Source organism: Eptesicus fuscus, chromosome 13 (genome assembly GCF_027574615.1).
Source record: "Eptesicus fuscus isolate TK198812 chromosome 13, DD_ASM_mEF_20220401, whole genome shotgun sequence".
Classification (NCBI taxonomy): Eukaryota; Metazoa; Chordata; class Mammalia; order Chiroptera; family Vespertilionidae; genus Eptesicus; species Eptesicus fuscus.
In genome coordinates, this window is record NC_072485.1 from 46,812,353 (window position 1) to 46,836,426 (window position 24,074).

At 50.8% G+C, this 24,074-nt stretch overlaps 2 protein-coding genes, 1 long non-coding RNA gene and 2 other non-coding genes across 8 annotated transcripts in view; 4 read left to right on the forward strand and 1 right to left on the reverse strand.

Moving 5' to 3' along the window:
• The first annotated feature begins 1,337 nt into the window (after positions 1–1,337).
• On the forward strand, positions 1,338–4,086 carry RPL27A (ribosomal protein L27a). Its single transcript, XM_028159896.2, has 5 exons — positions 1,338–1,443; positions 1,814–1,877; positions 2,273–2,348; positions 2,910–3,084; positions 3,907–4,086. The coding sequence occupies exons 1-5, from the start codon at positions 1,441–1,443 to the stop codon at positions 4,033–4,035; spliced, it is 447 nt and encodes a 148-aa protein (XP_028015697.1). The 5' UTR covers positions 1,338–1,440; the 3' UTR covers positions 4,036–4,086.
• On the forward strand, positions 2,531–2,662 carry LOC114234964 (small nucleolar RNA SNORA3/SNORA45 family). The gene has a single exon (XR_003621144.1). It is a non-coding gene; the product is annotated as a small nucleolar RNA SNORA3/SNORA45 family (small nucleolar RNA).
• LOC114234963 (small nucleolar RNA SNORA3/SNORA45 family) lies at positions 3,676–3,804 on the forward strand. Its single transcript, XR_003621143.1, has one exon. It is a non-coding gene; the product is annotated as a small nucleolar RNA SNORA3/SNORA45 family (small nucleolar RNA).
• A 2,399-nt stretch (positions 4,087–6,485) lies between the features above and the next one.
• Positions 6,486–23,254, forward strand: LOC114234942 (uncharacterized). The gene is made up of 3 exons (XR_003621127.2): positions 6,486–6,722; positions 22,526–22,634; positions 23,015–23,254. It is a non-coding gene; the product is annotated as an uncharacterized LOC114234942 (long non-coding RNA).
• Positions 12,202–24,074, reverse strand: part of DENND2B (DENN domain containing 2B) — a 173,296-nt gene continuing 161,423 nt past the window's right edge. For all 4 annotated transcript variants that reach the window (XM_054724618.1, XM_008151058.3, XM_054724619.1 and 1 more), the window contains 7 exons: positions 20,912–21,060; positions 16,952–17,129; positions 16,625–16,666; positions 15,545–15,656; positions 14,467–14,706; positions 13,574–13,660; positions 12,202–12,996 (listed from right to left, as the gene is read on the reverse strand). In XM_054724618.1, coding sequence (XP_054580593.1) covers positions 12,962–12,996; positions 13,574–13,660; positions 14,467–14,706; positions 15,545–15,656; positions 16,625–16,666; positions 16,952–17,129; positions 20,912–21,060 — 843 coding nt within the window. In that variant the 3' untranslated portion in view covers positions 12,202–12,961. The remainder of the gene's footprint in view (positions 12,997–13,573; positions 13,661–14,466; positions 14,707–15,544; positions 15,657–16,624; positions 16,667–16,951; positions 17,130–20,911; positions 21,061–24,074) is intronic.

A 24,074-nucleotide genomic window follows, 5' to 3' on the forward strand; every position in this document is an offset into this window, starting at 1 on the left:
AGAGGATGAGCACTACAAGCTTGAGAAATGGCACAAGCAAAAAGGCAGAAGAGATGTACCAAGTTTGGCTGCAGTAGAAAGCTTGTCCGGGAGAAGCTGATGTAAGGCTGGGAAGGTAAGTGTGCTGGATTCGGTTGGTGATAAGAGATACTGACCTTTTTGATCAAGTAAGTGAAAGGAAGAGAGTAATGTTTTCGAAGATTAACTTGGCAGAGGTATTACGGATGAGGGAGTGGAGAGTTAGAATGCAGGCAGGGTGATTACAGAAGGGTGCTGAACTCAAAATACCAGCTATGATGAGGGCCTTAATGAAGGCAGTGGCACAAGAATATGGTGGCAGTGAAGGTAAGTGTATTCACTCTCTTAACCATTTGTTGAACATGTACTACATGCCAGGAACTGGGAGTGCACGGGTAAAAAGTAATCCTCGAGGCTTTAAGGAATTTGGCCTAGTATGGAAGACAAAAGTGGACCAACAATTATGTAAGAGCTATGTACTAGATTTTGTGGTGGCACAAGAGGAGTTAAGTGAGCAACTATGAATAGGTCAAAGAAGTTTCACAAGACAGGTTGAGCAGGGGTTCTCTGACCCAAGGCAGGGAGGTAAGGGTGTGTGTGTGTATGGGGAGTGTGTGTGTGTGGTGGGGGGGGGGGGGGTCCACCGGCGTGTCCAGTTCAGGAGAAAATTTACTTGTGGTGGTAAGAAAATTTACAAGGCCTGGATAAAAAGAGACTTTAAAGCCACCAGGCATATAGGTCCCTGGTTGTATAGCAGGTTCAAACTGAGAAAGCCTTAGATTATAGCACAAAGGCAAAGGCAAAGGCAAAGGCAAAAGGAAGATCCAGCGCGCATTCACTAAGGGGGGGACGGGGGGGGGTGCTCCCAGTGGATGGCAGAGACATTTAGGAAAAGACTTCCAAGGCAGCAGAGCGAGACATTGGGTGGACACGCCGAGTCCAATAAATATAGAGCCTCGAGGCTCCTCCCCGCGGCCGGGGCGGGGAAGCAGAGAGCAATCGCTAAGCTGGGCTGAGCAGGTCCCTGAGAACAGGGCGAGGCGCGCGGTGGCGCTCGCGGCCGGGGGTTGAGGAGGAGCTGAGCTACGGTGGCCCAGCACGGTTCTGGGCCATGGCGTCAGGAAAAGGGCCCGGCCCACAGCGCCCCAAGTCTCAGATTCCCGGACAACTCTCGGCCTCCGAGCCTGTGCACAGGACGGGCTGCACGGAGAACGGTTCTCGGCGGCCATACCAGCAAACCAGCCCGGGACTGCGGCGACCACGTACGGGACGAGGAAGCGGTACCACCCGCAGCCGCGAGACAGCCTAAACGCGCGCTAGGTCCGCCCTCCCCGGACGGAAGTGAGGACATTGGCCCCGCCCCCGCGCTCCATACCTCGCGAGACTTCCCAAAGGCCTCCCTCTTGCAGCTCGGCCACCGACATGGTAGGTTATTCTTGTCTCGCCTCCCTTTCAGTGCTGGCACAGACCGCGGTCTCTACTCGCTTTGCACCCCAACCACCTACCCTCGACCTTAGCCGGCTCTTCCAGGTCGCGCATGGCGGGCCGCAGGGTCGGGGGCCGGCGTGGGCCCGGATCCCCGGGCCGCGTGTTCGGCCTGGGGCTGGGATCTCAGACAGGCGGGCCCGGGCGCCGGGGCACCGCCCGGAGGCGGCCAGTCTGCCCCCTCGGCTTTACTAAGAGCGGCTCTAGACAGATCCTTGATCTTCAGGCCTACGGGCCCCTCGCAGTCCGGCAAGCTTCGCCCCTGCCCCACTTTTCTTAGGCCTTATGCCAAGCACCTTTCTCCACACAGCCATCCAGACTCAGGAAGACCCGAAAACTTCGGGGCCACGTGAGCCACGGCCACGGCCGCATCGGTGAGTACCAGCATCCCATCCTGGTCGGCCTTGGGCTCTCCCTGCCCGGTACTTAGCTCGTCAGGAGGTAGATAGCTTAGAAGTGGGTTGGTAAGAGCTTTGTGCAGCCGGGTCGGATTGAGTCTGACCTTTTTTGAGAATCCTCTAGTATTTCACTTACAGAGAGTATCACATGGCGGGGAGGGGTAGTGAAAATTGAACGGGGCCCAGCACTGGCTGAAGGCATGAGTACTGTGGTAGTGCTGCAGAGAGATGTTTAAGTCGGAGTCTTGGAGGAATAGCAATGCTGAGAGAGGAATTGTAGATTGGGAACGGCAGAGGCCTGGGGGAAGACTTGGCCAGAAGTATTGGACTGGGGCAGGCTATGTTAGCCATGGAACTCTGTAATCCTCCAGGCAAGCACAGGAAGCACCCCGGGGGCCGCGGTAATGCTGGTGGCTTGCATCATCACAGGATCAACTTCGACAAATAGTGAGTGTTTCTTGGACTGTGTTTTACTGACAGTTTGGAGTGAAGGGTGGGGGTGGGGGTGGGGACTAAGGGAGGCTGGCTCCAAGCATCTTAAATGGGAAGCGAGCCTCTTAATCACCACAAACCTTGCCTATTGTTGGCTTTCACCAAGTTAACACTTGATGTGAACTGAGAAATTTGTCATCGAGGCTAGAGTCACGCTTGGGTATTTGCTATTGCCTTAGTGTGCTAGAGTCCTCGAAGAGCAACTGCTACCCTTATTCACTGACTGTGGTCCCCCTATGGCATAGTCAGTCACCAGGTTAGTGACATGCATCAGATTGACCTATACATCTGTTGGATTCACTTCTGCCCTCAAATTAGGGGGTGGTATTTTGTTTAGTAGATTTCTATTCAGTGAAAGATCTGTTTTATTCAAAAAATGGCTGGAGTGGAGTATATGTTAAGTCTTGGTTCTACACCCATTAACAATTTACACTGTAATGGGGGAGATGGATTATAAAGATGATAAACATAGCTTCTTAATTTAAGTTTATGAAAGTGGTTGCTTTCTCTTCCCAGTCACCCAGGTTACTTTGGGAAAGTTGGTATGAGGCATTACCACTTAAAGAGGAACCAGAGCTTCTGCCCAACTGTCAACCTGGATAAACTGTGGACCCTGGTCAGTGAGCAGACACGGGTAAATGCTGCCAAAAGCAAGACTGGAGTTGCTCCTATCATTGATGTGGTGCGATCGGTGAGTAAATTAATATTTGCCTTATATGGGTCCTTACCTCTCCTCAAAACTCTGAGTAATCTAATTTACTCGATCTCCCACCTGAGCCCCATACTAGACAGTTCTACCTTTTGGCAGAATTTCCAGAGGTAATTCTCTGACCAGAATTGAACTCCAGTTCAATTGTGACTCAACAAAATATTTGAAGAGTAATTCTTTCTACTCTTCATTCTTTCAAGTACTTTATTTTCACTTGAACGTTTTTCCAATCAGTAATCTCATTTCTTCTGTTATTGTCCTGGTTTGTACAAGTCTGCAATTCTCACCTAAAGTTACTGGCAATATCTTAGCTCAGCTGGCTCTGGTTTATTTTACACAGGTCTACATTAGGCATCGCTATTGGCCTTTCATGTTCTCTACAGAATAAAATCCTAATATGCTTTAATTGTGATTTAAGGCCCTACATTATCTGAAGAGCTGTCCCCCTCTCTCCCCAAAACATCCCACCCAAGCTTTTTTGTATATCTGTAAGTCTTAACCTCCCATGGGTATTGAAGTAGTCTAAACCTTTCAGTTAAGTATTGAGTGGGAAAAGGGGGGTGTTGGGCTTTGCCCGAGACTAGAGTCACATCTTGACAGCTATTGTCCTGGTGTGCTAGAGTTCTCGGAGAGAATCTGCTGGTCTTGATTCACTGACGTGGGCCGGAAGTGCCCCCGGTAGTGCCCAGATCAGAAACATAGGCTTCCCAGCTCCTAGATGGAATGGGTTGTCTCACCGTCCCTCATACCCATTAGGGAATTGGTACCTGCCACAGTGTGTTATAACCCTCTTCTCTGTTCTAGGGCTACTACAAAGTTCTGGGCAAGGGAAAGCTCCCGAAGCAGCCTGTCATTGTGAAGGCCAAGTTCTTCAGCAGAAGAGCCGAGGAGAAGATTAAGGGTGTTGGTGGGGCCTGTGTCCTGGTAGCTTGAAGCTACATGGAGGGAAGTTCATTAAAATGTCCAAGTACTTTTGTCTTCTGGTCTGAGTGTAGCTCCTTTGGCATCTGTATTTCCCTACCTGTAATTCCAAAACCTCCCTAACAGGTTCTAGGAGTTAGGGTATCAAGGCCTGGGGTCCTCTGCAAACTTCCCTGAGGAAGAAAGAGGCCTTTGGACCAATACCTGACTTGAACTTTTCATTTATAAAGTGAGAATGATACCTGTTGGTAACGTGTGTGTAGATAAGTATTAAATAGTCGAAAGGTCTGTTTGTGTTGTATACTCACAATTCACAATGAGTGGAAGAAGGTGTCCTTAACTGTTCCATGGGTTCCAAGGGGCTCAAAAGGACTCTGTTCTGATGGGGCATGGTCTACAGAAGGGAAAAAGGAGTGATAGGACTGAGGCCATTCCTACGGAAATAATTCCTGAGCCCAAGATTTTTCCACTGGGCTCCCTCATGTTGGACTTGGAACTATTCTAGTCATAACCAAAATCTTAAGATGGGCTCCAGCAATCTGGATTTTAAACATACCAGGGGTTTTACATATCAAACTGGCTTGTATTATAGAAAGCGGCTGTAAGGATGTATGGGCCCCTGTGCATAGAAGGCTTCATGTTCAAAGAAATATATCATGAAAACCTAACAATTTTCCTTCTAGACTGATGTATATCTAGTAGAAATGTGGGTTATCCTAAAGGCCAGAAACTGGATTTTGTATATCTTGCAAAAAAAACTGATGACATTGATCCCAGGGATAAATTATAATTCGCTCTTGTGTTCAGAGCTCTTTCAAAGATTTTAAAATGACCCAAAATAAAACTTGCAGTCTGGAATCCTGGCCAGATTAAGTTAAGATAGCACTCAAGCCTACTAAGATTCAGCTACTAGGTTTAGTTTGGTGGAAAGTTTGCTTTAGTGCTCCATGTGATCATACATGGGCTGGGAACCACGGGTTTCTGTAGCACAAATCTGTCATGGCAACCCTTATATGATCTAGGGGACCATTAAAGAAAAGGAAGCGGGGTGGGACTTGATGGAATTAATTAATGGGAGTTAAGAGGTGTCAGGCTTTATTCAGTTGGACAAACTAAACGACCATTTTGTTTTGAGTGTTTTTAACTGGACTGTTTGGATTTGCATTTTGCATGTCGGTGTTTAAGGAGAAAGGTGAAGTGATGGGTTTTCCCTTAGTGGCTTCCTGGGAACCTATGGAAGCTAAGGCCATGAATCTAAAACAGGTGGTCAGGTCAGCAGATAAAGAACACGGCCCTGGCTGGTGTGGTATAGTGGTTAGAATATCAGCCTGAGCACTTCGGTTTGATCCCCTGCTCCAATTGGATGGGGAGTGTGCAGGAGGCAACCAAACTGTCTCACATTGATGTTTCCCTCCCTTACACTAAAAATGGGGAAAATATACTAATACTTATCCCAATCCTACAAGAAGGTGCAAATGGCCATGCTAAATATGTAAGTCTTAAGGCCATCCCATTTCTTGGCCTGGGAAAAGCAGCTACTGATCTATTGAGCTGTGTTCCAGTGTTCGCACTCACTAGGACAACAACCAGCTGGGCAGATTTCCTGATTCCACGCATTGCCAAAGGAAGCTGGTTGCCTGAAAAGCCAAATTTCCATGCCCCAAATGAGTGAAGGGCACAGACCTAGAATGGCTGCAACCAAAGGCAAACTTTAGGTTTTAATTTCATATTTCAGCTGAGACAAAGTAGACAAGCTTTGAATAACGTGTCTTGTGGACACAAGCTCATGATGCCACTAGTGGCCGGTAAGTGCAGAGGATTAATGACGTCCTTCCATATACAGGCATCAGCTTTGTCAGAAGCCCTTGTACCTGGTCTTCAACCTTTTGTTCGTGTATCAGAAAATGTAAAAACTGGTACCGCCTAGCACATTGGGTTGATAACCTAAATTATCTGCAAGCTGGAATTGCTACGGGTATCGTTACTGGCCTAATAAATGCTTTTAAGTTTTCATACAAACCTCGGAACTGCAGCTATAACATAATTAATGGGGAATGTCTGCCACATATTTGGCAAAATTAGGTCAGACTTCAGATTTAAATTCATAGGGATTTCTAGTCGATCGCAACGAATACAGACCTGCGGCGCGGGCGCGCACCTCCGGCGGAAGATGTGTGGTGCCCGCCTACACTGGAAGGCGGAAAGCCACGGGGTTTCGGGCGGCCCGAGCCCTGCGGACCTTAGCGCTTCCGGGCCACCCTCGTGGGTCTACACCGCCCGACTTCCTAGGTTCCCTCAGATTACGACCACAGCTCCGCTCGCTCTCCACCCTGAAAGCCACTTCCGGAGTGAGGTTCTAGTTCCGGGATCACTTTGACCCTGCAGAATGACCGGAAGCAAGGTGGGCCCGGCTCCACCCCTTGGCTCAACCATTTCCGGTAGTGGGCGGGGCCGCCCCCGCTTTGCGCGATGTAGACATTTTTACTCCGAGCAGCGGGTGGTTCAATTCCGGCCCCGGTCCCGGAGCGGCTTGGGCCGCCGGTAAGAGCGGAAGTCTCCGCCACTTGCACACTTCAAATCCCTTTTCGGCCGCGCTTAGCAGGAGGCGTGGTCCTTATAGACACTTTCAAGACGGTAATTTCCAAATCTCAAAACTGTTTCGGTTGTCAAAAAGATGACGAGCACCAACTGCGTTCAGGGTACCGGGCTAAAATATACTTGTATACACATGAAATGTTCTTCCAGAACATAAAACAGGAGGGATTTCCGGTGAGGGAGAAATGATACTTTCATATTAAAAGGTGATATAAACGGACGAAAAGTAACTTTAAAAAATTGCCAATAACTTGACAGTGCTAAAAAGTATTTTCTTGTACTGGGGTTTTCATGATCTTTGAATTAACACCCATCCCACCTCCGTAAATTTAAGATGTTTTGGGATGCATAACACCACACAGTATGACTCCCTAGTAAGAATGAAGGTTGAAGTGTGTTTCATTTCTGACTTTATTTTAGTCCAATTTTTGTTTTACTTGTATTTCTACTTTAAGTTTTATATGTTTTTTAAACCCTGTTTATCCTTAGAAATAAGTCATTTGGGGTACAAGGTAAGTTTCAAGTCCATATATGAAATATATTTTTAACAAAAATTTAACAGCTGTGATCACAATTAGAATAGTTTTCTTGGGGCCCTAATTACACAGACCATCCAGTGGGAACCACTTTCCAAGGGCACGCCTTCAAAACACTCCCTGTAAAAGCCGGGTTCCTCATCTCAGCACTCCAGTTACCAGCACATGATGACTTACTGAAAAGAGCCTTTAGAAAGATCCAAGAAGCAGCCTGCCCTACTTTAAAAGTTATCAGACTCATTACAGGAAAAAACCCAGGGCCTTTCTCTCTCTCGCTCTCTCTCTTTTTTAGCGGGAGCAAAGTTTATTGAGAGAAGCCAGCCCTGGAAAAGGTACAGCTGGGGTTTCAGGAGCAGGCCAGTGTTCCTTTCCATGTTACAGTTGGGCATTAAAGTCTAGTAGTCCATGCCCTAGCTGGTTTGGCTCAGTGGATAGTCGGCCTGCCAACTGAAGGATCCCGGATTTGATCCCTGTCAAGGGCACATGGCCAAGTTGCAGGCTCGATCCCCAGTGTGGGGTGTGCAGGAGGCAGCCCATCAATGATTCTCATCATTGATGTTTCTCTCTCTCCCTCTCCCTCTCCCTTCCTCTCTGAAATCAATAAAAATATATTATTTTTTTTAAAGGTCTAAGAGCATGTCTCCTGCCATCAACCCAAGAATCTAGTGTGTGTTCTGTAGACTCTTGGTGGAACCTCCAGAGATGATATCCAAAATTTCTATTCAGGTCCAAGTTCCTTGTCTCGAGAAATTAAAGGATGAGTTCATGATCAAAAAGACCAGCGAAAGCAAGTTTTATTACAGAAACTGCTGCAGGGAGGGGACCCAAGCAGGTTGCCCCTCAGGGCCTTTCTTAACTCCAGAATAGATGAGGGCTGACACCCCGTAGGCACTGGGACTTCTAGTAGAGGAGACATCAATTGCCCAAGTTCTCAGCACTGTTAAAGGACACTTGTTCTCAAAGGTGGCAATACCATGGTGGGGAGGGCGGTAAGGGAGTCACAATCATGGAAGGGAAGCAACCAGGGAACCTAGCTGTCCTGCAATGTATGGGTTGATTTCTTTTTTTTAATTTTAAAATTTTATTTATTTCAGAGAGAAAGGGAGGAGAGAGATAGAAACATCAATGATGAGAGGGACTCATTGATTGGCTGCCTCCTGCACGCCCCCCCCCATCAGGGATCGAGCCCGCAACCTGGGCATGTGCCCTTGACTGGAATCGAACCCGGGACCCTTCAGTCCCCAGGCTGACGCTCTATCCACTGAGCCAAACCAGCTAAGGCATGGGTTGATTCTTAAGAACAAAGAAAAAATAATCTACCTTAGAGCCTAACTCCATTTACACGTAATCAATATGTTTGGGGGTGGGGGTGGGTGAGGGTGTAGGGGAGTGAAGGAGACGATGCAGTTTTCATGTACTTCTCAGTTTTCCAGGATTCCAAATACTGTTTAAGTCAGGGAAGCTCATACTGTGTTTTGTTCAGAATACTACCCAGAATTGTTCATTTCAGAAAACTCTCTTGCCAATGGTAACATCTACTCAATAGAATCAGTTTCTAATATAACACACTTTTATCTGTCTGCATGTATAGCTACAGTAATTCTGTGTACAGGTGTAAACCTCTGACTCCACTGTATTACAATTGTGCCCAAGCATTTAGCTATTTAAATAATGTTCTTTTATAATAAAGTACTTTATTTCTCCCCTTTTATATTATAATTAGAAGCCCAATGCATGAAATTCGTGCATGGGGGAGAGGGGTCCCTCAGCCCAGCCTGTGCCCTCTCCCAATCCGGGACCCCTCGGGGGATGTCCAACTGCCAGTTTAGGCCTGATCTAAACCAGCAGTCGGACATCCCTCTCACAATCCGGGACCCCTCGCTCCTAACCGCTTGGCTCACTGCTCCTTAGCGCTGCCAAGGAGGTGGGAAAGGCTCCTGCCACTGCCGCTGTGCTCGCCAGCCATGAGCCCAGCTTCTGGCTGAGCAGCACTCCCACTGTGGGAGCACACTGACCACCAGGGGGCAGCTCCTGCATTGAGCGTCTGCCCCCTGGTGGTCAGTGCACATCATAGTGACCTGTCATTCTGGTTGTTCCGCCATAATGGTCGCTGGGCTTTTATTATATAGAAGACTAGGGGCCCAGTGCACGAATTCATGCACCTTGAAAGGAACTGTGGGCTGCGAGGCTATGGTGGGCACAGGGGCAGGTCTCGGCCCATCCTTCGCACCCCAGCCTGGCCCCTCCCACTGTGGTCCCCCTGGGTCTCCTCTCTGGCAGCAGCCCTGTTCCTGCTGCCACCACTCCCACGGCGCTGGTCCCGCTCACACCCGGTGACGGCATAGCAATTGGGGCCAGTGCCAACAGTAGGTGCAAGCAGGGCCAGCGCTGGCAGTGGGTGCAAGCGGCGGCTGTGGCACCGGCAGCGGGTGCAAGAGCCCGCTGCCGGCCCCGATCGCCCCTCAGGAGCAGGGGGAGGTGGAGAAGCCTGAGGGGTGATCGGGGCCGGCAGCGGCCTCTTGCACCCACTGATGGTGCTGAGCGATTTGGGGCCGGTGCTGGGCACCAGCAGAGGGTGCAAGTGGGGCCGGCACCGGCAGCAGGTGCAAGCGCCAGGCGGGACTGCGGCACACAGGAACAAAGAATCTTCAGTAACCACCAGAGGCTCGCCCTGATGACATCGACTGGTGTCCCACCTTGGTCTGGCGCCTCCGCTCACCTGCTCCACCATCACTCTGCAGCCAATGCCCATGCTCTGCTGCCTGCTGCCTGCTGCTGACACTGGCCATGTTCCGCGCTCACCCCCTGGTGGTCAGCACACATCATAGCGACCAGGTGTTGGGTTGTTCCGCCGTTCGGTCTATTTGCATATTAGGGTTTTATATATATATAGATGTGTTTAGGTAAGTTATATTACCTATGAATTTCATTTGAGGATAATACAGGGGAGGAGTTATGGTATTTGCTATAGAAAAGGTGAGTATTGATTCTGACAGGGTTGAGAATCATCTGTTTAGGGGTTTTGAGGTCATGTGAAAGCAGAATATGGAAAGAAGCCCTGAACACTTCTTTGTCAACCCCAAACCAGTCCCCCTGGACACACCCACCTCTACCATCCCCATAAGACTTCGGTGCCTTGCCCATAGCAGTCACTCTATGGGCCCTTGCAGCTCATTCTAAACTATTATGTGCCAGTATTGGGTTTCTGGATTTGGGATGAGAGTTACAGGAGGATTAATTGTAATGTTTTTAAAAAATATTTTTTTTTATTGATTTCAGGGAGAAAGGGAGAGAGATAGAAACATCAATGATGAGAGAGAATCATTGATTGGCTGCCTCCTGCACGCCCCCTACTGGGGATCGAGCCTGCAACCTGGACATGTGCCCTTGGCCGGACTCGAACCTGGGACCCTTCAGTCCACAAGCAGACACTCTATCCACTGAGCCAAACCAGCTAGGGCTAATTGTAAGTTTTTTAAAAATACATAGAAGTTTCTAATTACCCCACCCCCAATATTTATACCAAATATCTTGTGATCTGATCATATCTTGTGGATTCTTTGAAGCTACATGTAAAAAGAGAGGGGAAAGAGAGAAAAATAGCACCTTTTAGAAACTATTATTACTTTACTAGAGGCCCAGTGCACGAAATTCATGCATGGGGGAGTCCCTCGGCCTGGCCTGCACCCTCTCACAATCGGGGACCACTGGCTCCTAACCGTTTGTCTGTCTGATCGCCCCTAACCACTCTGCCTGCCTGCCTGATTGCCCCTAACTGCCTCTATCTCAGCCCCTGCCATGGCAGCTTTGTCCGGAATGACATCCGGAAGGTCGTTTGGCTGTCTGGTCTAATTAGCATATTATACTTTTATTATTATAGATTATTATTAAGGAATCTACTTCTATGACTGTCATGAAGCCCAGGCTGTGTTAACAGTGACATGTCCTAGAGGTAACTACACCCCACTTTGGACTTTCTGGTTATAACTCCTGCCTTCTCTCTCTACTTCAACTGAAAACCCAGATTCAGGAGGCTTTTCAGAGAAGACTACCCTCTACTTTGCTTTATGAGGCAGACAGCAACCCCAAACATAGACAAGTTGGGATCGGCACAGGCCTTCAATGGAGATGTAGAGGAGGAAAGGGAGAGAAGAATGGGATTGTCTCCTGTTTAAGTAGGCTAGGGTGGAAGGATAGGAAAACTGTACTCCATGGTTCAAATCCTTCCAGACCCAAACCCAATTCTAATGAACAGCGTTCCAGCTTAATACCTCGTCTTCAAGGTCTGTGCTCTGCGATGGCCTTGGTATGTAGAAAGCCTAAGCCACCATTTCCCCACCCTGCTTCTCTCCTTGGTCTTCCATGGAAGGTAGCAGAACCTTCTGTAGTCAATCCTAGGGTTCCAACAAATAACTCCACAGAGTGACATGGAAGAGCCATAGCTCTCAGTAGGACTACCAGCAAGCCCTGGGTTGCTTTAGCTGGGCCTCACTCCACCAATGTCAGGATACCCAATGATGTTGTAAGGGCTTTATACTGAACAGAAAAATGTTGAGATTCACCTAATAGTGGAGTCAAAGGGCAATGAGAAAGAATTTTCCATCCCTAGAAACACTGACATAGAGTATGAACAGTTGGCTATTAGAGAAGGAAGCTGAACTAGAACAATGATTAGGTATTTTCTAACTCTAAGACTAGTCATATTCCCTGGCTCAGTAGCTCAGTTAAGAGCATTATCCCAATAGGCCAAGGTATTGGGTTCAATCCCTGGTCAGGGCACATAAAAGTATCAACCAATGAATGCATACATAAGTGGAACAACAAATAGATGTTTCTCTGTTTCTCTTCCCTCTACCTCCTTCTCTTTCTCAAATTAATAATAATAATAAAAAAGACTAATCATAAAGTCAGACCACAGAACCAATTTCTGAAGCTAAATTCTTAATCAAGTACCCTTCATGATGGTGTTTCACCCCTGGCTGGCCTATCTCAGCCCATCCCTCAGGAGAGAAAGTTATGGATAATGAAGCCAAGGAACACATGGGGCTCTGGGCCCAAACAACTGTACACTGTTTATTGAGAACACCCGTAGATGGTGGGAAGAAGGGATGCCTTGTACCGCATCATGGCCACCACTGACTGGGAGCTGGGCCCGGAGAGCACTGGCAGAGCTGGGCGTGGGCCTCCCCTGACTCACTGACCATCACCCAGGTGGGAGAAACAAGAGAAGGCCAGGCCCAAAAGCCTGGTATCATGCTGCAAATGGGGACAGATTGACCTTTGTCTTTTAAAAACGGAAGGTTAGGAAAGGGAGACTACTAGAAAAAAAAAAAAAAATAGAAACTCTAAAAAAATGTTTTAAAAAATAGTCCCCATGTACATAACAAGACAGCATCTGCGCTCCATGGCCCCAGACTGGCAGCAGGGGCTCAGGCAGGCAGGCCAGGAGCCTCCAGGGGAAGATCAGTGGTTTGGCCGAGACAGTCAGCTGCACATAATTGGCCAGTCACCAGCACCCAGCAGAACTTCATCCATGCTCGGGCAGGGCAGGAAAGCACCCGGCCCCTTGGGAATATACAAATATTTACCAGATTCTCTTCGCTTGTTACAAAAACAGATAAGAAAGCTTACAGCAGATTATTTACAAACAGTATCTGGGATATCATGAAGGCAGAGGTGGGCTGGCTTGGAGGGTGGGGTCTGTGGGGACAGAGCAGCCACAGCAGCCCAGAGGGTCCCAGGCTGGGCCCCCTCCCCAGGCTCCAGGCTCTGCAAGGCACTGGACTCTCTGTTACTGGGAAAGGGGCTTAATTCTTCTTGTGGAGGAACTTCATTTTGTTGCCTGTGGGCCAGAAAGGGCAAGAGTGAGAATATTTCCATATAATCTCTTCTAACAGCCCTAACCCTCTCAGTTGGAGAGAAAGGATTAGAGAGACTGGATTATGACAGATCTGATCCATGGTAGGGAAAACACTCCAATGAGGGCCCTGATATTAATCTATTTGGCTTTGGGCAAGCATTTAACTTATTTGAAATGGAGACATTCTATGATCTAAGTGGCTGAGCTCTTTGAAAAGAATGGAGGTTTTCAGAGAGGGCACTCTGGCATTGCTAGTCTTGTAGATCCCTCCTGGCCTACAGGAAAGCTCTCTGGTCCTAGTGGCCCTCCTACTCCCTCAGGAAGGAGTGCACCCAGAAAACCTCAGGTGACGGTCTGTGGTTTCTCTTGGTTCTGCAGGTAGTAAATCCTGTGCTAAATGCCCTTGGAGCACTGGGCTGGGAACCTTCTCTTCACCAAGGGACTCCTTCCAGGTCTGTCTATAGCCCCAGTATAACACCCACTAGCATTGGTATAGAGCAGTTTGGGGTACAGATCCCCCTTGGTGAACATCTGTCTCATCAATGACAAAGCTACTTACCCAAACCTCGGAGAAACTTATTCATTCCGCTCTGTTCGGTGTCTGGGAGTTCCTCTAAATACTGCTCTACTCGCTGCTCAAAGAGGCCTGGGGAAGAGGAGAAAGGGAGCAGAGAAAAGAACAGTCAATGGAGGAAGGGAAGACAAGGCCCTGCAATTACAATTTACAGGAGCATCTTAGAAGTCAGATTGGCTCATCAAAACCACCACTAGTGGCATCTCACTGGTGTTCACTGTTCATAGCAAGAGGCCCTCGATGACTTGCTCCCAGGTGCACAATGCTGAGCTGCGTTACAGCGAAGACGCTATTCCTCGTTTCAAAGCTGGGTAGACACCTTCTCTAGTTACTTGTAGACCACTCTACACTGTTGTTTCGAAAGGTTTGTCAGACCAAATGGACAGTATTAGTGGACAGAATAATAACCCTGATGTTAGACAGATGCTGATGAGGTGGAAAAGCCCTACAGTGAGCAGAGCCGACGAAATAAGCGATAAGAGAACCTTCTGCTCTGAATGTGTTCTGCCACCAACCTAAGACAGAGGTAGCTCAATTCTCTTCCAGGGCCTTCTCCACCCTGGATTCTCAGACTTCGCTAAATTGGGTCTTTTTCTCTGATTAAGAAGGATGTGTGAGGAGGGGGTGGGCAACCAACGGCATGCTGCTCTTGGAGGGGACGAGCCACGTGGCTCCAGCCTGTGCAGCCTCGTGCCGTGTACTCTGGGACAGGAGAAGAAAGCTCCTTGGAAGTTCCTATCAGAAGAAAAGGGATGGTAGGCGGCCTGGGCCCAGCCAACACCCAAGAGCTTCTATCACAGTGCCTAGCTATTCAGCCCTGTTGGTAGCAGAGAGGTTAAGAGGAGAAGGTCTACTGACCCCAGCTCTTCTAACCTTACCCTTTGCCCGACACTTTCTTAGTTCCCTGTCTTGGATGAAGCCAGCAAACATCTGAGACTCCATAAAAACCTCAAGGAAACGGCGGATGCTTTTGGAGGCCACAGACTTGCGGAAGGCTTCTCGTTGAAAGGCTCTCTCCCCCTTCTCACTCTGGGTCAGGAAGAGGGAGTAGTGCCCAACCGTCTCCACAAAGAACCGGATAAACACCTCCGACACCAGCCCATTGAGGGTGTTACATTCTGGAAGAGAAAAGAAAATCTTTCAGGTTCTGGTCGAGAGCCTGCCATCTCCAAACTCGAACCTCAACCTCCAGCTGGTATCTCCCTCTCCTCAATAAAATTCCCTGCCAGACCACTTATCTGTTCTTGAAACCATCTCCTGTGCACCTGGGCTTACAGCTAGCTCACAAGCTGGGAGGCTGGAAACTGTGCCCTGAACATGGAAGCTGGCAACTACTTGCTGGATGAATGAGAGTGGGAATCAGAGACCAGAGGACCCCTGCCCCCACACCCCTCACCCTGGGTGGTTTTCCTGGCTTCACAGCAGGAGGAAGCTCCCTTTATCCCCTTCAATGGCTCGAGGCAAGATCTGAGGGGGAGGAATAACTAGTTTCCTGTCAGCAAGAGTCTTTGTAGCTGTCACAGGTCTTGAGGTTTTCCTTCCCAAGCCTCCTGAGGTAGAGAAGAATTAGAGGGAAGAAGGTACAGCTTTGTAGCTAGGCCAGCAGTCGCCAACCTTTCGGACCTCACGGACCACCAGTGGTCCGCGAACCACCAGTTGGCGACCGCTGGCCTAGGCCACTTGAGAAGCAGCCTCAATATTATGTTCCTGAGCTCGGTCTGATAAAATACCACAATACTTCTCTCCCCTCAGACGTAGTCAAGCCATAACTCCCTGAATCCCACCGATGGTGCGGCTAGAGAATTCTAGGTTAGTGTGAGATCAAGGTCCTACAACTGGAACCTCATCAGCCAGAGGGCCTGGTGCATAGAAGCAGGGTGCCGCCAAATGAGGCCCAGGCCCAGAGCAGAGGAGCCTGGGGCCAGAGCTGACTGTGTTGCCACAAGCCTCACTCACCATCGTCGGAGTCGCTGTCGGAATCCTGGGAGATCAGTTCGTTCTTCCTCTCTAGAGCCTGCTCCAGAGCTGCCTGCAACTTCCTAGGTAACAACGTGTCCTCATCATCCATCTGCAGGAGAAGGAAAATGCAGTGATAAGGATAATAACTAACAGTGGCTGAGCACTTACTACGTGCCAGGCCCTGTATGAATAGCTTAAAAATACACTCTCCTTCAATTGTCCCAATAACCCTGATACTATTTATCAATCTCACTTTAAGATGAGAAGTTGAGGCACAGAGAGGTTAAGAAACTTGTCCAAGGTCACATGGAAAAAAAGTGGCCGAGCAGGTGGCATTCACAGGACCAGCGAAGGGTTCCTTCCTACCCCGGCACCTCGACGAAGTCTCCCCTACTCCCCAGCTTTAGCTCCAGGAGGAAGCGCAGCTGGCTGGGGTGGGGAGACTGTGTCTCAGGCGTGAGGTTAAGCCACTGTTCCTGTCTCTACATTCTGGTTCAGTGTCCGCACCATGATGCCTGTACCCAGGAGACCAAACTCTGTCAATGCTGCGTAACAGACTGTACCTCCCAGAGGGTACGACACTGGGCTGGGCTGTTTGTAGAGAGCCAGCAGGATTTCCATGACTGACACAGGCTTTTGAAGTTGACAGTAACTGCAAACCTTTACATCCCATGGCATTCTGTGTGTCACGTGTAATCAACCCCAGCAACATTTCAAGGCAGGTGCTACCACCATGCCTGGTTTAGAGATGAAAACTCGGCTCAGAGAAGCTCAGAGGCCTGTCCAAGACCATGTGGCTCAAAGGCGGCCGAGCCCAGAGGTCACGTCTTTGGACTTGCAGGCCCTGTTGTCTGCACTCGGCTGATGGTGCCAGCAAGAAAGGCAGACCCTGCTGAGGTCAAGACTGCTCAGACCAGTTTCTCCCATCCTTGTCTATTCTGTGAATATGGAACCCAGAGAGCTTAACAAGCAGGTGGTGGAGGTTGAGCTGTGTGCAACAGTGCTGGCTGCTCTGGAGTCTGCCTTGAACAAGCACCACCCTAGGGAAGGCCACGTTCCGCAGTGCCCCACTCTTACCTGCCGGATGAATCGGTCAGATCCCAGATTCACCATCAGTGCCTGAGGAAAAGAGGCATTAGTGACAGTGATTCAGGGTATGAATCCCTGCCATGCCCTCCCCAGGCCTCCAGACCCCTAGATCCCAGGGTCAGATAACAGTAGTAACTCCAGCCAGGGACAGCCCTCCCAGGGAGAAAGGATGAGCTGGGTAGAGAGGTCACAAAAGAGAGAATCCCAGTGCCTTTCTCCCTCCACTCCCCCTCTGCCCTTCTCTACTGGGGGTTTCTGTTCCTTCTGTCCCTTCCTCCTTCCAACCTCCCCCAGCTGGTTCCCCAGGTGGCCCACCTCCTCCACAGGCAGCTCCTTCAGTTTGGGAAGGGAGCTGGAGAGCAGGCCAACCAGGAAGGGGGTGGGACAGCAGACGATGTCAATCATGGAGGCCGGGAGGACAGGAATGAAGGTATGCTGCCAGGAGAAGGGGTAGAGCAAGGCCACCACCGCGTGGGAGCAGCTGGACAGGGTACTGGTGGACAAAGAGAGACAAAGTGCCTGAACCCAGACCCAGCACCTTCGAGGACGGGGAGGTAGAGCCTGCTGGGGCTCAGAATATCCTTTTATGTGAAACCTCCCAGTGCAACAAAAATCGATGCTAATGGGGCTCATGACTGGGTCTGACCCTACAGGCCAGTGAAGCCCCCACATTCCCACCATCAGGGCCCCAAAGACATTGCTACTACCCTCTTTGGTGACTACTTAGAAACAGCCAGGAAGGGATGTAGCAATGCTTGAACACACACAGGACTCACATATACCCTACTCTCCCCAAAGGGCCACCCAAATGCACAGGCAGGCCTGACTAGTGCAGGAGTATCAGCTCAGGCCGGGAGCACAAAGGTAAAGTGAGTAAGAGCTGGTTACCAATTCATAGCGTGCAAGAGCTGGAAGGCCCTACAGAGGTCACCTCATCAATTCCAAATTTTGCAGCTGGCGCCACCGATACCCAGGCCAGTTTACTCATAAGTGGCAGACCCACAACACAACCAGACTTCCTGTCTCCCAGCCCAGCATGACTTCAGCTCTGCCCTCTAGGCATCCCTTCTTCTCCTTGATTGGAAAAAGTGGTCTGACAGGACCACTGACTGCGGTCAGGGGGCTGGCACCATTCTTGCCATCTTTCCTCTCAGGCTCCAAAATATAGCCACAGGTCTCAGTGGGGTCATCCCTCTCTTGACCTAGAGGGGGCTCCAGGCCTCTATGCCCAGGCACACTACAGGGCTGGCTGTCCAAGCAGAATGACCAGTGGGAGCCAGAGGAAAATCTCTAGGATGCTAGCCATGAGGTACAAACGTGAGTGCACACTCCCCAGGTGCATTGAGGGCTGGTGAAGGGCACCAGTAAACAGGAGACACACCTGGCCTGGACTGTCCATCTGCCAGGAGCATAGTCCAAGGCCCTCCCCGAGGGACCATGTTACAGATCAGGAGACAGAGGACCGCAGTCAAGACCACTTTCAAGCTTGACTCTCCCACCCTGCCCTCCACATCTACGGTCCCACCTATTAGCCATAAAAGCTTGGTCTCTGCGTGATCAGCTCCAGAGGGACTCTTGCCCTTTCACGACTAATGCCCCACCAGTCAGAGGACATGGTTCTCTTGACACAACAGAAACAGACCCCTCTTCTAGAATGATCTCTGGATGTTCATGAGTGTTTTGTCAGCCAGTGCTTTGCTTGACTGCCCTGCCACCCTACGGACACCTAAAATACTGCTGGGCCTTGAGGCAGAGACAGGTGCCCTGGCCCCGACAGCCCTTCCCCTGGGCACAGCAGCTCCCCACACCCCAAGGAGAGCCATCTGAAAAAGATCTGGAAAAAGGTTGCCTCAGGGCCTCGGGACACACTGATCTCCACAGTCTCCTCCAAAGGGACTTGATCCGATCGCCACAGAGCTCATGCACACGTGCACACACACACACACACACACACACACACATCCCATAGACGTGACATCAGAACCCAGCCAGAGGGACAAAGGACTTGTAACACCTAAAACATGAGGCACGGAGCCTGAGCTGGCTGCACTGCCTGAGCCCGGACGGCAGTCCAGGCCTGTGCGCCCTCACTGGGCTCCCTACCCTGCCCCTCTCCCGTCAGAGGCAGACCCGGGGCAGGAGGACATCTTTTCTAAGACCCAAGACTGGCAGAACTCAAACGCCAGGCCAGGCCAAGAGCAGGGCCCTGGGGTACTTTCCTCCCAGAAGAGTCCTGGATGTGCTCAGCGGCAGCTGCAGCCACAGAAACAACAGCTGTGTTCATATCCCCACTGGAGCTGGGCGAACGGTGGGGTGGCAGAGAGGATGCCCCCAGTGAGGGAATGGAAGCTTCAGGAAAAGAAACCTCAGGGTCCAGGCTCTGTTAGGAGCACCAAGGTCTGGCCAGACCAGAGCCTCACAGCTGGGCAGCAGGGGGTCCTGTCCCAGTGGCCTTCAGGATCCATTTCTCCTGCTCCCCTCGCCACCCCTCATACATGCAGACAGATACCTCAGGGATCCTGGGCTTCTTGGGGGACAAACGGGACAGAGGATGTTTCTTTTCTGCCCCTCGTATCAGCACCTGGCATATGGTATGGCACATAGCAGGTAACGTAATAAACACCTGAATGAATGAGTTCTGCCACCTTGGAGAAACCACTGCTGCCTGTGACAGATTATTTGACCAAAAAAAATAGATAATGTGCTGCCAGTATCTCATCCTCTCCCTGCCTAGCCCACCTCCACACATACTCTTTGCTATGGTCTGTTTGTGTCCCCCCAAATTCATATGTTGAAATCCTAACTCCAAATACGATATTAGGAGGTGGGGCTTTGGAAGGGTTGGTTCATGAGAAAGAAGCCCTCATAAATGGTATTAGTGTTCTTAGAACAGAGATCTCTAGTCCCATCCACATTGGCTGCTTCTGGAACGCCTCGTGTCCAGTGACACCTCTGCCACCCTCTGATGGCCACAATCAGATCTTGGCATGCGGAACTCCTCTAAAATCATCAATGCCAATGCTTCGGACCAAGACTTGTGACCCATCCAGCTCTTTCCTTACTCCTCCTAAGCTAGCCTCCCTGCTCACGGACACCTCCAGTCACACACACCCCCAAGCAGGGCTTGACGGGGGACCTCAGGCCATGCCCCCCGCCCCAGCGCCAGGCCAGGGGACCTCAGGCCACTCCCCCTGCCCGGCGGGGCTTGATGGGGGACCTCAAGGTACGCTCCCCCGCCGCCCCCCCCGTCGCCCCCCCCCACCCCCAGCCCCAGTGCTGGGCCAGGAGACCTCAGGCTGCTCCCCTCACCCCGGAAATCTGAGGCTGCACCCTCCTCCTGGCGCCAGGCCAGGGGACCTGAGGCTGCACCCCCCCTCCCCCGCCCGGCGGGGCTTGATGGGGGGACCTCAGGCCACACCCCCACCCAGCAGGGCTTGACGGGGGACCTCAGGCCGTGCCCCTGCCCTGGGGCTGGGCCAGGGGACCTGCCTGGCGGGGCTTGACAAGGGTGGGACCAGCCGGGTCTGGATCTAGCCCAACGGGGTGGGAGGGGCGCTGGGTCTGAGTCTCGCGCAATTTTGAGGCGCATGTGGTTGGGCGGGGACTTGACTCTGGGTCCCGTGGTGCGCCCCAGACTCTGACAGGAGGAAGATTTTCATATATATTTTACTAATTTTCTTTCATCTCTGATACTTCTATTATAGAGAAAGGGCAAATAGCAATATTAAAATATTTCCTCTAATTAATCCCCTTTTAATGTGCACGAATTTTGTGCACCGGGCCACTAGTCTATAATAATAAAAGCATAATATGTTAATTAACTAGATGTCCTTCTGGACAGCTGCAGCGGCGGGGCTGAGGCAGAGGCAGTCTCCACAGCAGCGGGGAGCCGAGCCCCTTGCACAAATTTTGGGCATCAGGCCTCTAGTTAGTAAATAATAATACAAGAACAAACTGTGTTTCATGTACTCACAACTGTAAACCTACTTTTGTCCACCCCATATGTGCATCTGCGCAGTCTTGTCTGCTGCAAAGGAAGTGTCCCTCCTCTTCCTCAGGCTAGTCCTCAACTGGGTTCTCACCTTGTGTGCTCCCAACCACCCTTTCTTCCCGGATTTGCTAACTTTTCCCTCTTTATTTGATCTCACCACACACACACACACACACACACACACACACACACACACTCACACGGGCTGGGGTTCATAAACACATGCTGGGTGAATTAGTGATGTGCCTTCCCCCTCTTCTCCACCTTGCCCTATGGGGCCCTACCTGAGCTTATCGGCCACAAAAATGACCCGGCGCTCCAGCAGCAGTGAGGCAAAGATTCGGATCAGCTGGCGCACACTGAGGCAGGTGAAAAGGCACTCAAAGTCCACGTGCTCCAGCCGGGAATCCATGGGTCGCCGCAGCTCTAACACCTGCAGGAGAGCGATGGGGAAAGTGGGTCGAGGCAGGCCAGCTGGGTGCCACTCCCAGGTCCTTCACAAAGTGATCGGATGCTGGTCTCCCTTCCCACCCTCTCTTTTCCAGGGTCTCTAATCTAGCCCACTGTGCAAAAGACCCAGTCTCTTCCTCCCCTTGGACACCCAACTGGTGAGCAAGAGGGCTAACTCCAGGAGTGTGGGGAGGCTCCAGCAGGAAGGAGCTGAGGGGCCGCCCATCAGGCTCTCGGGAAAGGGAGGAGAGCTGACTACTCTCACAGATGAGGAGAATGAGGAAACAGCATAGCTTGATCTGTAGGGTCTTCCCCGCCCTCTTGCCCATCTCCCCAAGCAAACATCTTGGCCCCCACGCTGACCAACCCCCACAGTTGCTGGTTGCTCCTCAGGCCATGGGAAGAGCAACATCTCCGCGCCCCGGGACTCTATTCTCATCCACCTCTGGAAAGGCAATGCTAGTCCTTGTTGCCATGTTCCTTCCCTTTCCTACTAGAAGAGTCTCCTTCCAGAGGCTGTGTCTGTCCTGCCACACTCGCCTCTCTCTACCAGCCTATCTAATCTCTGTGCCAGGGACAAGAAAGCACGAGGAAAGGCTGGCTATTCTGCGACCTTGCCAGGAAGCCGGACTTTCTTTATCAGGGCCGGACCTAGCAATCTTTCCTCCCAAGGGGTTGCAAGGCCACTTCCAAGGTCAGTGCCATGGTGCGGAGAGCCACTTCCCTGGGTGCAGTTATGAGGGTGGAGGGGAGCATGGATCCTGGCAGTGTGGGCCAGGGAACTGCGAACTGCAGGCCACACCGCAGCACTGTCCTGGGGTGGCCTAGTCTTTCCCTTGGTGCCTCAGCAAATGTGTGCAGCATGGAGGTGCAGGCCTCCTAAGAACTGGGGCGCAAAACAAACTCCCTCTTCTAGCCCAATGGTTTCAGAACTCTCTTCAAGGGGCTTTCCCCCCACATCATCTCATCTGTGTCTCGGGGTCTAAGCAAGTGAAGTTCTAACGCCCAGCTCCGTCAGTATTCATCCCTCTGTACCCCGAGAAGCAGGAACATGGGTACAACATGAGCACAAGTTGCCCTAACGACCTCTTTATGCTCGGTCTCCCAACACCCCCTACCTCCCACTCCCCCAGCCCCCCCTAGTAAACTCCCAGAAGATCTGGTACTGGGTACACCCAAAATGCTCAGTGAGTGTGAGTGGAAGGAATCCCCCATCACAATTATGCCAGAGACCTTTGCACCCGTCCTGTCTCTGCCGGGAGAAGACACAGTGAAGTGCCCCTACCCAGCCTCCTGAGAGCCTGCATGTGGTCCTTCCGTCCTTCCAAGAGGTTCTGCGGTGCACAGCCCCCATCCCTACCACCCAAGGGCCGGGCGCCCTCCAGGGAGTGAGAATTCACCCAGGTAGCATCCTGACATGGGCCTCTTTTCATTCATCCCACCCTCAGATCACAGTCCAGTGGGGCTGAAAGAGCCTAACCACAGCCTGTGAGACTGGTGCCGGGACAGAGAAAACATGATGAACATGTGCAGAGGGGCTTCTGGCTCTGAGGAAAGGTGCCAACCTCATCTGGGCAGGGTGGGGGCAGGGCAGCAGCTCAGCCCAAGATGCTGAACGTGGAGAGAATAAGGGAAGTGTCTTCTAGGCAAAAAAAAGAGGGTTCAGGGACAGTAAGCCATTCAAGTCGGAGTGATGGGAAATGAGGCTGCTGAGGGGGCGGGGCCACATCCTGAAGCTCTCCCAGGCCTGCTGCTGGGCTCTTGGGCAGAGTCAGACCACTCAAGAAGCCTAAGTCCCTCCCAACGAGGGTGGGCGAAAACAGCCTAAGAACAAGGTCTTAAATGGTTTTCGCCACTCCCAGCAAACCCAGTATTTCTCTAAGCAGTCCCTCTCCTGTTCTTTGAAATGACTAATTTATTTCTTCTTCCCTCTCTAGAACCCAGCACCCAGCTCTCCCTCTCAGAGGATGACCTTCTTTTTTATTTTGAGAAAACAGAAGCCATCAGATGAGAATCTAAACTCTATAAACCATGGCCCTCCCCTAGTATTACACAAAAATAAAAGCCAGCCCCTCCCTGGACCCCACCACCAGTGCCTTATGGGTGACAGCTGGATTATACCCTCCCTCCTGCTTCTTTTTTGTTTTTGAAATGAAGTAATTTAAGTAATGACTATACCATAAAGCCTGACTCTCTTTTGTGTGTGATTCTTTTTTTTTTTTAATATGTTTTTATTGATTACAGAGAGAGGAAGGGAGAGGGAGAGAGAGGTAGAAACATCATGATGAGAGAGAATCATTGATCGGCTGCCTCCTGCATGCCCCCTACTGGGGATTGAGCCTGCAACCTGGGCATGTGCCCTGATTGGGAATCAAACCATGATCTCCTGATTCATGGGTCAACACTAACCACTGAGCGCACCAGCCGGGCCCTCCTGCTTCTTGAACTTCCTCTGTGGGGCCATTCCACTAGCATCCAAACAACCATCCTCAACAAACTCTCCCCTGGCTCCACACTTCCTCTCAACCACTGTCCCCTTCCCTAGTTCTCTCCACAGCCAAGCCTCTTGAAAACATGTCTACACAGGCTGTTTCCACTTTCCACCCCCTATCCATTCACTTCTCAACTCACACCTCAGGCTTCTGGCCCTCCAGTCCCCACTCTTCTGCAATCCATTCTTGTCAAGGCAACTTGCCATCCTCATCCTGACCTCTTGGCAGTTTCTGATCCCTCCTTTCTTCTTGAGATGCCCTGCCTCCCCTTCCTTGGCTTCCAAACCCCGCCCTCTCCTGGTATCCCTCCTATCTTCTCAATCTTCAGGGCTGCTACCCCTCCTCTGTGGGACCTCTCAAAGTTGGGGTCCCTCAGGACTGAGGAGGACCGAGGCTGGGCTCTCTTCTCTTCCCTATCTACACTCTGCTACCACACATCTTCTCTTGGGTGTCTCACAGGTATCTTAAATGTAACTTGCACAAAATCGGACTCTTCCTCCTCATA